The sequence below is a fragment of the Carcharodon carcharias genome, chromosome 7 (genome assembly GCF_017639515.1).
Source record: "Carcharodon carcharias isolate sCarCar2 chromosome 7, sCarCar2.pri, whole genome shotgun sequence".
NCBI classification, from domain to species: Eukaryota; Metazoa; Chordata; class Chondrichthyes; order Lamniformes; family Lamnidae; genus Carcharodon; species Carcharodon carcharias.
The window spans coordinates 31,127,457-31,141,029 of record NC_054473.1 but is presented as its reverse complement, the minus strand read 5'-3'; the positions used below and the strand labels follow the sequence as shown (position 1 = coordinate 31,141,029).

Sequence of the window (13,573 nt, the reverse complement as noted above, 5' to 3'; positions counted from 1 at the left end):
AAACAACAGCTGCCTCAAGTCATGTCTGATTTTCATTAGCCAGGAGTGGGAAACACCACGTGTGCACATTAGACCTGGCAGGAGCAAGTCTAAATTTTGCAGGGCCTTTTGTGGAGGTAAAGTACCCCTTTGGATGTGGTCCCAGGATACCTTTGGGGGAGGTTAGGTGTCCTTTGGGAGAGGTAAGTTGCCCATTGGGGGAGACTGGGTGGCTTTTGGGAGAGATAAGGTGCCCTTTGGGATTGTTAGAATTGGGCATGAATGTGTGTACAAGTGCATAAACTAAATAGAACTGTCAAAAGAACTGTTCAAAGGAACTGCCAAAACTGTCAAAAGTAACTGTCAAGCTGTCTGGGCATTTAAAACTCCTACCCTTTAAGTTTTTGAAAAAACTATGTGGATTGTTAAAAAAACTAATTGCTTGCTATTTCACTCTACCTGTTGACATAAGCCTGAGGGTGATCATTACTGGATTTGTGCTGGACGACTAATTGCGCAACCTTCCATTATCACAGTGAGGTGCCTTCCATTTCACAGCTTAACTGACAGCTCCAAGTGTTTATAGACCCTTTAAAGAGGGGCTATGAATTCCAAAGCTTGTTTTTATGAGAGATTAAGCACTTGATTGAGATGTTTGTTCATTTAAGGGATTATGTAGTTGAAAGAATGAAAATGCAGTAAATGGGATTTTATGAATGAGCGTGTCTACAATAGACATTTAGAACATTATTTAGTCTCAGCATGGCTCCTGAGGTCGCCAATGGTAGATACTGGGTGAGTTGGCATGGTAGGCATAAGGTGGTGTGTGGGGGGAGCATGTGTTGGCATGAGATGGCACCAAGTTGGCATAGGGGCTGTAAAGGGCCATGGGGAGGGTGGAGGGCATAGATTGGCAAGGAGGGGCCCACAGCATTTGGTAGAGCTTAGTTTGGCATGGAGAGTATGGGGGCAATGGGGGGTGGGCATAGGTTCACATGGAGGGTAAGGGGGCAATGGGGGCGGGTAGAGTGCATGATCTATCTTGGATGGGGTATGGGTAGTGTGGGAGGGTGAGGGCTGTTTTTATTTTAATGTCTTCTTAAAGAAATCTTTGACAAAGTGCCAGTGCACCAGGGCAGGCTTTCTGCCCAGCCCGCCTCTGCACCCAGCACCCTCCACACTCCTTCTGGGGTCACCAAAGAACCCCACCACCCCGGAATGAGAATCCCAACTTCCAGGGCACTTTCTCCCAGGTTGGGCTAGCGGAGCCAGGAAACATCCCCCTGACCTAGGAGAGAAAATTTAGACCTATGACTTAAAGAGCAAATAAAGTCCCTATACGGGTAGAAATTTTACTGACCTGTCAGGTGGGGAATGGGTCAGTCAGAAAGTCAAGGGGAACCCATCATTTGGGATTCCCGAAGACGCTTTGGAGTTTTAGCATGTAAGTGATGTCTGTTCCCTGCCCAGAGGGCCAGCATGATTGACAGTTGGGCCTTCAGTTAGGTGGGGAGCTGGTCAGTGACAGCTACAGCAGCTGGTAAGTCCACGCTGGTAATGCAAGTTTGACTGGCCGGTTGACTGGAAAGGGGAGGGTTATCGACCAGAGTAGGGTTGACCAGAGGTGGGAACAATCCAAAAGCGGGGGATTCGAGTGGAAGGAAGTAGTGCCAGAGAGAGGGGGCAACCAGATGTTGGCTGGAGGGAGGGAGTGGGGGGGGTGTGGGTGGCTGGCAGGAGGCAATTGAGGGAGTTGGAAATCCCAGGGCTGGGGGAGGAGTCAAGTCTCATATGGAGGATGGTCAGAGGCCTTGTTGTAGGGGATATCCGTGGCCTTGGGGGCATGGAAATCGGAGCCTGGTGGTGGTGGGTGTTGAGCAGGGCACAGTGGCAGTGGGATGGGGGGGAATAATCAGGGCCTAGTGGTGATTGGAGGATCACTGCCTGGCAGGGGAGTGGGCATCCGTGATTGCAGAGGCTTCGCAGGCTGGCACCTAGATCCAGGGTGAGTGTGAAGGCACTTACTAAGCTGGTAATCCAAAGGTGGGAACTAATAATCAGCAGTTCAAATCCCACCGTTCAGCTTAGGAAATTAAATTCAGTTAATTAAATAAATCAAGAATAAAAAGCTAATATCAGTATTGCTATCCACATGACTACTAGATCGTTGCAAAAATCCCTTTGGTTTACTACATCTTTTAGGGAAAGAAATCTGTTGCCCTTACCAGATCTGGCCTATATGTGACTCGAGACCCACAGCAATGGTGTTACCTCTTAACTATCTCCTGAAATGGCTTAAAAAATGGCTTACAACAGCGGTACAACAAAGTGGGACCCAACACCTTCTCAAGGGCGATTGGGAATGGATAATAAATGCAGATCTTGCCAGTGATGTTCACATTCCATGAATGAATTGGGGAAAAAAGCATAGGAAATTTACTAGTAATGCAGAAAAATGTCCAACACTGCCATAGTAAAAACAATGCAGATAAATATATTTTCATTTTAGTTTTCATTTAAATACTTGTTGACCAATTTGGTAATGCCTAACCTTTAACTTCTGCTTTAAATTCTGATCTTTATTATTTGACACATACGTTGAAAGCATATTATCCAACAAAGTGGAATGATATGGTCCAATGTGCATAAAAGACCATTTTCAAGAAATATGAAGGCCTTGTAGAGGGTGCAGCAAAGATTTACTAGAATCTTACCAAAGATGAGGCCTTTCCATTAAGTGGAGTGACTGGAGAAGTTGGGGTTGTTTGTCGTAGAGCAGAGAAAGTTACAAGGAAATTTGATAGAGATATTAAAATCATGAAGAGTTTAGAAAGAGTAAATAGTGAGACATTATTTCCAGTGATAGAAAGGTCAGTAATCAGAGGGCATAAATTTAAGTTGATTGGCGAAAGAACCAGAGGTGACACGAGGAAACACTTTTTGACACAGTGGGCAGAATCTTCTGATCCTGCCAGAAGCAGGAAGCTTGCCAGGCAGGGGATCTTAATTTGGCAGGAGGCCAAAAAAATCAGTTTTCTGACGGCAGGACAAACTTTAGCAGTTATTTTCTCAGGACTTTAAAGGCAGGTTAAAGGCGGATGTCATGAATGCTCATTAAAAGGCCAGATTGCTGGAATTCAGTTCCCCCTTCAAATTAAAAATCCTGCCAGCGAAAAATTAGAACATTCACCTTTACAACTGCACATAAGTGGCATGCACCTGCTGAGGTGGATTTCTTTCATGATCAAAGGTGAGCCGCTGCTGCATAGTCCTGTTTGGGGAGTGCCTGAAAATGCCAGCCTTCGCTTGAGACTGGATGATGGCAGTGCAAGTGGCATGGAGGGTGTCCCAAGAAAGGGAGGAAAGGTTAGTTTGGAAGGGTGGAGCAGTGCCCCCCCCCCCCCCCCCCCCCCCCCCCGCCCCCGTGGGAACCCAGTGGGAGACCACCAGGCTTTAACTAGGGGCTACCCCAAAAGGCGGCAATCCTTCCCAACGCTGCTAAAATGCCAGAGGGGGTAGGAAACTGTTGATAATACGCCACTTAATTGGCTGCCTGGTGGGCATCATGCCACTGAGGTTCCCGTCACTGGTAATATCCTGTGGCAGCAGGAAGATGACAGGCTTTGCTGTTCACACCATTTTACAAGGCATCCCACCTCCTAGCCCGTCTCCGAAGGGCTGGAAAAATCCAGCCCAGAGAGCTTTTGTGCTCTGGAATGCAGTGGCTGAAGGGGTGACAGAAGTAGATTCAATAGAAGCTTTCAAAAGAGTTTTGAATAAGTACTTGAAGGGGGAAAACATTGCATTGTTATAGAGAAAGAGCAGGGAAGTGGATAGCTCTGCCAAAGAGCCAGCCCAGGCATGATAGGCTGAATGGCCTCCTTCTGTGCTGTATCATTCCATGGTTCTATGGTGTAGTTAATATGCCAGTATAATATTAAAGGGGAGTACTTTTCTGCAGCACATCAATGGAAGATTAATGGATGTTATGTCTCGCATTCCAGGATTACTTCAAGGATATAAACAGCCATAGAACTATCCAGCCAGACAGGATGTTATGTAATCGCATTTTTTAAAAAGTATTCAGGTTAACATAAAACAGATTTTGCTGATATTGTCATCCATGGTTTTGGCTAGTAGGTTAACAGCATTTTGATTCTTTGTCTCCATTTCTGGTTCATCAAGTTCATTTGAAAAGCAATGAAGTATTAAAATCAAACATTATTATCTTCTTTAAAATTCCTTCTAATTCCTCTCACTGCCGTTTTTCTATTTTTGGCACTGTACTTGCCCCATCTGCACCCTATTTGGGCTCTGCAATCCATGCATCATCCCCAATCCTTGAGACGAAGTTTGTTTCTTAGCTTCTGCCAATATTGCTCCTGAAACTGAAGGCAGAATCGTGCCAGATTTGCACTATGTGGTAGCGAGTGGGGAAAAAATGCATTTTAACCACCGGCCGTAGTTACAAGTTTTTGTGCTGTATCGTCTCTTTCTTGGCATGTCACGCCTCATTAATAATGCATTCACAGGGAACACTCTGGATCACTAGTGGGCGGGCTCAGATTTGCTCCCCGCGCTGTGACCTCAGTACTTCCTTGCTCCCAGCGCCATATTAAAAGTGCACCAGAGTGCATGCCTACTTCATGTCTACAGACAAGGACTGCACCAGGTGACTGATGGCCCCAAAAGCAAAGAAGATGGCAGCCCCCAAATTTAGTAACAACTCTCTGGGGTGCCTGCTGGACTCAGTAAAGGGCTGCCGCAATGTCTTCTACCCCAACTCTGGCCGCAGGCGGTCCACCAGTGTCACCAATTCAGCCTGGGAGGCGGTGGTAGCGGCGGTCACTGCCAATGGTGCACAGAGGAGGTCAGCCATACAGTGCAGGAAGAGGATGGATGCTCTCATCTGTTCCGCCAGGGTAAGTCAATCACCCTCATCACTCTCCACTCATACTCTCAAACCCATCACATATCCACAGACCTCACACCTCAAGAGACAACACCATTAACTCTCACACATACCTTCACATCTCCATCAGGCGCATACCCTCTCGAGTGCGCATCCTCATCCTGTCCGTGGCTCCACTCACCACACGATCATTCCACACAGTGCCATGTGTCCTGCTCACGCTCTCACCAACTATTTTCATGCAAGAGAAGCTGACTCACGTTAGCAGGGAGAGGTCCCAAACTGGGGGTGAAGTAGCCCACATTAGGCCCCTCACTCACTTTGAGGAAGGTGCCATCGTGCTGACTGGTGAGGACGTGGACTGTGCCAGCGTCAACAGTGAGGTCGGCAACGAACACCCACATGAGGATCCTGCACTATATAATCCCTCTCTCAACACAAATGTGAGTGCTCCCTCTCCTGCTTTTGACTCTGCTGCCAGGCACTAATTACCTTTACTTTGGTTCACAGGGAGCTCTGCAAGCAACCGACAACCTCAGCCAGTCCGTCCCTCAGCTCCATCCATGTCTTCGCCTCCAGCTAAGAAGGCACCTCCTCCGTTGAAGAGATGGAAATAAGCAGCCTGGAAGACCCATCACAGCGCTTACCCACACCTTCTCTAGCACAGAGACACACACCTCAGTGAGACCTAGATCTAGAGCAGGCTCAGGTTCACAATCTGGTGGGCACCACACGGACACGTGATGGAGCAGGAGGACGCAGGTTTAGCCAAGCTTCCTGGTACCCGGAGGACTGCTGGGGAAGAGACATCTGTGAGGCCTGAGTCAGATGACGAGTATCTGGATTTGGCCTTCCAACTCATTATGGAGAGTCAGCAGAAGGCAGGGACATATCACGCAGAGCTGTTGGAAGCCCTCAACAGAGGCACACGAATCAGAAGAGTGCATTCGCCTGCTCGCTGACGAGGTGGTACCCACATGTGCGCACGTGGAGGTCTCCATGGGAAGGAAGGTGGATGCCATGGAAACCCTGGTCCAGCAAAACACGGAGATGCATGCAGACCTGCACTCCATTGCGGTGGCCATGAGTGAGTTCCTACAGAGGCAACGCGAGAGGTAAACAGAGCACCTCGACATCCCTCCGATTGCTCCTTCAGGCATCTGAAGGGAGGAGAGGCAGCTGGACACCCCTGGGTCATCCACTTAGGAGTCTCAGAGGCTGTCCGCTCCCTCCGAGTCCTCTTTGCCTGTGACAACCTCGTCCTCTGTCACCACAGAGGGAGCTGTTGGTCCACAGGAGGACAGCCAAAACAAGCCGGGGTTCTCAAGGCCTCTGCTGTCCAGAGGATGGGCGCCAAAGTCATCAGAGGCAACAAGGCCAACCATTGCACAGGCTGTCTCCATCCCTCCTGCAGATGTCAGGGCAGCTCCTAGAAGTGGTAGGCCTAGAAAAGTTAAGAAATTCTGATCACAAGTGGTTGCACAGGTGGACACATTTTGTCACTTTATGATGTGAAAGTAAATATCTTTTCAAATTATAACGTGTAATATTGTCTTTCAGCTTCATTGACAGGCTTCGCGAGACTTCCCACTGCATCCCCACACCCACCCCCTACCAGCAGTTCAGCTGCACGCAGACAGACCGCAAGGGAGAAGTGTGTGTGTGGCAGGGCCTTTCAGAGCCTCATGCAGTCTCCCATGCAGACAGAGCCTTCATTTTCAATGCTGTCTGCTGGGGTTCTCTTTCAGTTGTCCACCTGAGCTGACCTTCATCTCTGCCCACCCACTGAGTGCACTCCCATGCCCATGCAACACAAGGCTCCGCTCACTTTCCAGTGAATTATACTGTTAATTCCCCCATCCTTTCCCCTCCCCCAGTTGCCCATGTCCATACCCCCATCACCGTCGACACCCCCCCACTGCCGGCATCACCTTCCATCTCCCCACCAACACCTACCAACCAAACCCTTGTCTTTTCAGGATGTCCAGGTGAACGCGCACATTCCGTACCTTCCTGAGAATCCCACCCCCATCCACATTGACCTATGCGACCTCCTCCTTCCCACCTCCAAGGCCTGTATCTGCCTCCAAGTCCCCACCAACCATCCTTGCTGTCCAATCTGCTATTGATGCATCCTCACCCTCCCACACTACCGGCTTCCTCTGCCTCCTCTCATACCATCCCCTCCTACCACGCCCACCCTCAGTTCACTCCCCAGCAGGCATTCATTGACACCACAGACCCTCCCTTGCATATTTACCTGTACATCCCCTCCCCCATTACTCCCTCCTCCCCCTATATACCTTCCCCCCTCCGAACTCTCTCCTCCCTCTAGAAAACATTCCCCATTCTGATAGACAGATGTAGTCTAATATTGACCTTCCCTAATACATCCAAGGCATCAGCATATTCTTGCAATGGAGTCAGCCTGACCTCAGAAGCTTGTATTTATAAATCCACTGCAAAAACTGAGTTTATTGGCTAGACTAGTGTGTCTGCGCAGTACAGAAGGAATGCTACGTTGTTGGAGAGAGCCATCTTTCAAATGAGATCGTAAACCGAAGTCCTATCTGGCCTGGTGGTTCTTTTTTTTCATTAATTTACAGGATGTGGGGTTCGCTGGCTAGGTCAACATTTATTGCCCATCCCTAGTTGCCCTTGAGAAGGTGGTGGTGAGCTGCCTTCTTGAACCACTGCAGTCCATGTTGTGCAGGTACACCACAGTGTTGTTAGGAAGGGAGTTCCAGGATTTTGACCCAGCAACAGTGATGGAATGGCAATGTATCTCACGGTCAGGATGGTGAGTAGCTTGGAGGGGAACTTGCAGGTGGTGGTATTCCCATGTATCTGCTGCCCTTGTCCTTATAGATAGTAGCAGTTGTGGGTTTGGAAGGTGCTGCCTAAGGAGCCTTGGTGGGCATTAAAGATCCCGCAGCACTATTTAATAATAAGCAAGAAATTTTCAGTGTTCTGATCAATAAACAGATTATGACAAGAATAACTCACATTTATAGCATCTTTGAATTAGAAAAACATGCCAACTAATTCAAGGAATCAAAGGAAGCACATATTGAGAAAAATGATAAAACTTTCAGTCAAAGAAATGAGTTTCAAGAGGGTCTTGAAAGAGTATAGGGAGGTGGAGAAAGGAGGAGTTTATGGAAGAAATTCCAGAGCAACTGAAAGAAATGGTGGGACAAAGAGATGGGAGGCTGCACAAGAGGCTGGAGACTGAGAGTTGAGGAGAGGTGTAGAATTGAAGAAGCCTAAGCTGTTAAGGAGCTTGGCCATGGAGATGGATAGACAGAGGTTTACGGAGGATGGGGAGTGGGGGGGAACAGTGAATTCTGAGCACAGAGGGAAAGGGGACGAGACGTGAAGATTGACATCAGTGATTAATTGGTCATTTACATCAATGTTATTTAAAGGATCTTGCTGTACATAAAATTCTTGTTGAATTTACCCACATAATTACCCAGTACATTCAAAATAATTCATGTAATTGGATGCAGATGCATTATAATATATGTAAGGGCTGTTTTTAAAACAACTTCGGAGCTTTGATTTAGAATCTTAATTTTCCATAAAATTGAATGTCAGGCATCTTCCACACTGTGAAATTCTTTTTTGGTTTTGGTTATGTCATCACCTCTGACCACATCTTTCTCCACCTTGCCAAACATTTGGGTCAGTTAGGAAGAACTTTAATTGCCTTTATGTAAAGGAGTGATCTTTTCACCCTGCTCACGCAAAGGAAGTGAAACTCGTGGTGGGCAAATCCGAGAAATGGTGACAAGAATGGAAAACTGTTTTTAAAAAACATTTTAATAATTGGTTCTTTCTTACAGGAAAGGTTCACATCCTGGAGGTATTGAATGCCTTGTATCATGAACTTGCTGCCTGTGAGCTTCTGTCCGGCAAGCCTTTGGAAAAGGCCCAGAGTCACCAGTCCCTGGTGAATCCACTGCTTATCTCATGCTGAGGATCTGCAAACTGGGTTTTCCTATTTGTTATCAAGCACTTCAAAGATTTTCTGTATAGCTACAGCTCCTGTATTCTGAGCAAGTTTGTAAAAATGTCATATGGCACCTTACTTAACATAATGTTAAACCTGTCAGCTAAAATAATTCACTTTAGTAGACAGAGACTTAACTGTATAATTTTAGTTCCTAATTATTAATCTCTTATTTGATGAAGCAACAACTCGAGATTTATCCATAAAGCATGGTCAACAAATGCAGTTGGCTCAAAAGAAATAGTTGTGTCTTTCAATATTAGGTGAACCAGAGACTTATTAATATTAGGAGGCCCATAAAATATTGAAAAGGTTTTATAAGAAAACATACCTTATTAGCTCAAACTGTATACTGTTTGAGAAGAAACATGAAATGAAATGCATATTTTATTCACAAACAGACACAACAAAGTTGTGCAAAATGTCAAATATTGACATTTAAAATCCTGCTCAGTACCCCAAAGTGTACTAAATATTTACAGGATCAGGCCAAATGACATACATAAGTGCAGTAGAAGCATCTAAGGACCTATGGATAGAAAGCTACTTCATATTAATGGAATGAAATGCTGCAGCCATAATCCAGGTGCATGATGTCAGTGAAAACTGGGTGGAGGACATTTTTTTAAAATATCAGTGTAAATGCTGATAGTCCATTTGATATTATTTCAATAATGTATATATGTATTTATTCCTATGCCATATTACACAAGGAAACATATCTGACAAATTTAAAGGATGGCATAGCTCTAATATAGTAGCATTTACACTTTATTCAGATGTTTGCAATTAGCTGAGACTAACATTTCCATTTTGTAAGTGGAATTAAGCAAACTCAGAGCCATGAAAGCAATTTTGATTCTAACAGATAATTCCATTGGTCCAGAGACATTAAAATTAATAGCAAACATTTCAAATATGAAAGTAGTCAGTATTTTTTGTCTCTTTTTAGGCTATTTGCTTTTTAAATTAATTGACATCACATCAGTAAGATGTGATTTTTGGAGGTGAAGTCATTAGCAAGCCTGTACACTGCTTCTGGCTGGGAATTCATCAAAAAAAAATGAAGGGAGCTTTGTGGCTGACGGTGTGAATAACCCAGCATCAAGGCACAACCACAACTTCCGGCTCTAAACACTGCAGTTAATGGGCAGGTTGCCCACACAGTATTATTTTGGCAACAAACAGTGACTATGACTGGCTCCAGAGTGACTGCTTGGTTCTATCTAAAGCTAAAGCTTGTGGGGTGCTTGGCTCTACATGTGGTTTAAATCCCCAAAATAAGCAGTGAATGATCTGTCAGATTGCTTAAGACGCGCTCAGACATCCATAAACTGTCCCATTTACAACGAGAATTAACTAACAATTAGTTGGCTTGTCCTGAACTTGGGTGAATGTGTCTCAAAGTTTTCCTTCAGAAGTTTTGTCGAAGGCTGTATAATAAAAGACTGTACTAACAAAGAGGAAGTGCTCTGTCTGAAATAGAAGGTCCACAATTGAAAGCATAGACAAGGCTTGGTAATGTTGAAGTGGGTAGTTTGTACGTGCAAAGTGGCAGTTGCTTTGTGTGCATTACCAATCAAACCTCAAGATAAATTTCAAAAATAAAGTCTGTTACATATTTTTATACCGGAGAGGGCAGAGGCTAATCTGTTGCCAGCTGCTTAATCTGCCTTGCACTTTGAGAGTGAGGCAAGCATATAATGTCCTTATTTTATACATGTGACTTTTAAAAATAAAAGCAAAGCATTTTTTCTCTGTCACATTGGATTATTGTTGTAATGATTATTGACTATTGTGACAGGATGATAACCATATTTACCCTCCATAGGAAACATAGAATTGATAATAGCACATATGGTAGACATGTTAGATTTTACCAATGTCACTGTCACAAGAGCAGAATAAATGGGTTTATTTTGTATGGATTCAATTCAGATAATTTCATGAAAGATACTGCAGTCCGTCATTGTGATTGCATTCAATAATTTGACTGTCAAAATTCACACACTGTCAATGGCATTACATCCAGCAACATTTTAGAAATCAAAATAAATAGCAACTTTTCCATATGAGAGTAGTCAGTACTTTTTATCTCATTTTTGAGTTGTTTGCTTTTTATGTTTTTGTTTATTAAATCCCTCTCCTGTGCTTTCCTTCTTTTAAACGTTTCATTGACATTCCCTCTGCATTTTCTGCTCCTTGCACTCTGCAGGAAGAAAGGTGCTAAAGCTTATATAATTAAGTAGAATATGGACGTTGTTGGTGCAAATGGGTTTGAGCCATTTTTCAGGCTGCGTAAAGCAGACATTTACAGATGGTAATAAGGGGCCTGATGCTGTTTTAAGACTCCTCTAGGAAATGGACTTGGCTTAGGCACAGTGATTATTTTTAAGGTTTAATGTACAACCAGGAGGAACAAAAGCCACAGTTCCAAAACACTCTCAAGGGCTGCTGCTAGCCTGCTTTTATTCCCCCTTTCTGTTTTTTCCACAAGAACTCAAGTAATAGGAGCAGAAATAGATCATATGGCCCATCGAGCCTGCTCCGCCATTCAATACGATTATGGCTGCTCTTCAACTTCAACTCACCATCTTGATGCTGTGATTTACCTGAAGCAAGGGGCAAATGGCCCAAAGTTGATCCATTGGTAATGTGTGAGCTTCCACTAAAGTGCAATAGATGCCAGCAACTCCCTATAATAATGTCATGGGGTTTGAAGCCTAATTTCAGGCTGACGTCGAGCCTATTGATTGGGATACATAATCCGTAATCATCGCTTATTTCAGATCTGTTTCAAATGGACCAAAAAAAAATTATGTTCCTTCATGCTAACCCCAAGCATTTGACTCCTTTTGGATACCCATTAACGTAAGCGTGCCCTGGATTTTGCTATTGAATAATAACAGGAAATGCTGGATATATTTAGCAGGTCAGGCAGCATCTGTGGAGAAAAAAAGAGTTTAACATTTCAGATCTTTGACTTTTCATCAGAACCAGTGCCATGATTTTCTATGCATCCTTGTGCATGAGTGCCACTTTTTAAAAAGTGAAATTTTCCAGGGCATTCTCAGAATTGCTTGTTTAATAGGAAACTGGTAAAGGGAGAGATTGCTCGTGGAAACCTTTGGTCATATTACTATGGTACTCAGGAAGCCTTTGCCTAGATTGCATGATATCCTTGGAGAGCATGTATTTAAAAAAGAGTTTAGAGAACTGGTATCTGAGCCTGTAAATGGACTTCCCATTGACAATCCCTCACATATGAAAAGAGTTAGAACTGTAAAGGATGCTCAACTATTAGAAGCCACTCAAGATGTGCTAGCGTCGGATGTAATTGGTAAATAATGTTTAACTTAGAAAAGTGTAATATACACACAGGTCAAATATTAAGCATGCTACACCCTACAGGGACAAAATTTAAAACTAGCATTGGAAAAAATATCTTGAGTGTTTTAGTATCAATCACTTATGGTCCATGACCAATGCATAGAACTATAGGTAAAGTGAACAATGTTCTAGGATGTATTCACAGAACTATACTATTTCACCTTTGTACAGAACCTTGGTACAGGCTCAGAGTACGGTGTACAACTCTGGTCTCTTCACAGATAATGTTGAGGCTTCGGAAAGGGTACAGAGGAGGGTCACAAGATTAATTCCCAAGTACCCAGATAGGCTTAATGAGCTGGGTCTCTCTTCTCTATAGAATGACATACTTTTGGATGATTTAATTGAGGTTTCTGAAATAATAAAGGGGATAGACTGCCCTTATGTAGACCTTCAATTGTGTAAGTTAGAGAGGACCAAGGGTCACGCTTATAGGTTTTAAAAGTGCAGATGCTAAATTGGATGTTAGGGTTTTTCTTTGCCCAGGGAATAGAAGACTTCTGGAATAGATTGCTGTCCCGTGTGGTGAACACTGAAACACTACGTTCCTCCAAGAGATTGTGGGATCCGATTCTTGCTGTGACAGAGATCACCTCGTATAAGCGGTAGGTATCCTTTAATGTAAATCAGGACTAATGAAATGTCCCAAACTAGTTTTGATCCCCTTAGGGATTGGGCTTGCATTTTCCATTTGTTCTTCCCTAATTAGCTGTGTAGGTGGGGACTATGTGTATTCTGCATAACAACTGTGAGGTCAGCCCCGATGGGCCAGTGCGTCTTCCCTTTCCCTGAGATTTTCATATGCGTGTTATGTACATGCTGGTGGAAGAGGAACAGATGGAGGCTATAAGGAAGGTCATATTTTTAAATCAGCACCAGCAACATCTATCCAGTATTTAACACTGACCGAGTTGTGTTTTGAGACCTCTCACAAGCTTTGTTTCAGTAAGCTGGATGTCAGTCATAAAGTTTTGGTGGAGCTCCATTGGTTGCTGCAGCTCAACATGCAATGATGGTTCACGGCATGGACAATTCCAACTGTGGCAGAGAAAATGGCCACAGCTCTGAACTTTAGCATAGGCTTATTCCAGAGAGCCACAGGGAACATCTGCTACATCAGCTAATTTACTATACTTTCCAGTATTGTATAAGCAAGTCGCATGTACCCTCTTTGCCAAGCTTCTGTTTATTTAAAAAATGGACTGAGGGGACCATTCCTTGTTTTCAGAATTGACTTATTCCTGAGGGTTCCAGGGACTATTGATTTCACACATGGC

The 13,573-nt window shown here is 44.3% G+C and overlaps 1 protein-coding gene across 2 annotated transcripts in view; it reads left to right on the top strand.

Annotated features, from left to right (window-relative positions):
• The window catches only part of efcc1 (EF-hand and coiled-coil domain containing 1), a 76,778-nt gene extending 66,109 nt beyond the window's left edge, over positions 1-10,669 (top strand). For both annotated transcript variants that reach the window (XM_041192608.1, XM_041192607.1), the window contains one exon: positions 8,740-10,669. In XM_041192608.1, coding sequence (XP_041048542.1) covers positions 8,740-8,873 — 134 coding nt within the window. In that variant the 3' untranslated portion in view covers positions 8,874-10,669. The remainder of the gene's footprint in view (positions 1-8,739) is intronic.
• Positions 10,670-13,573: the final 2,904 nt, after the last annotated feature.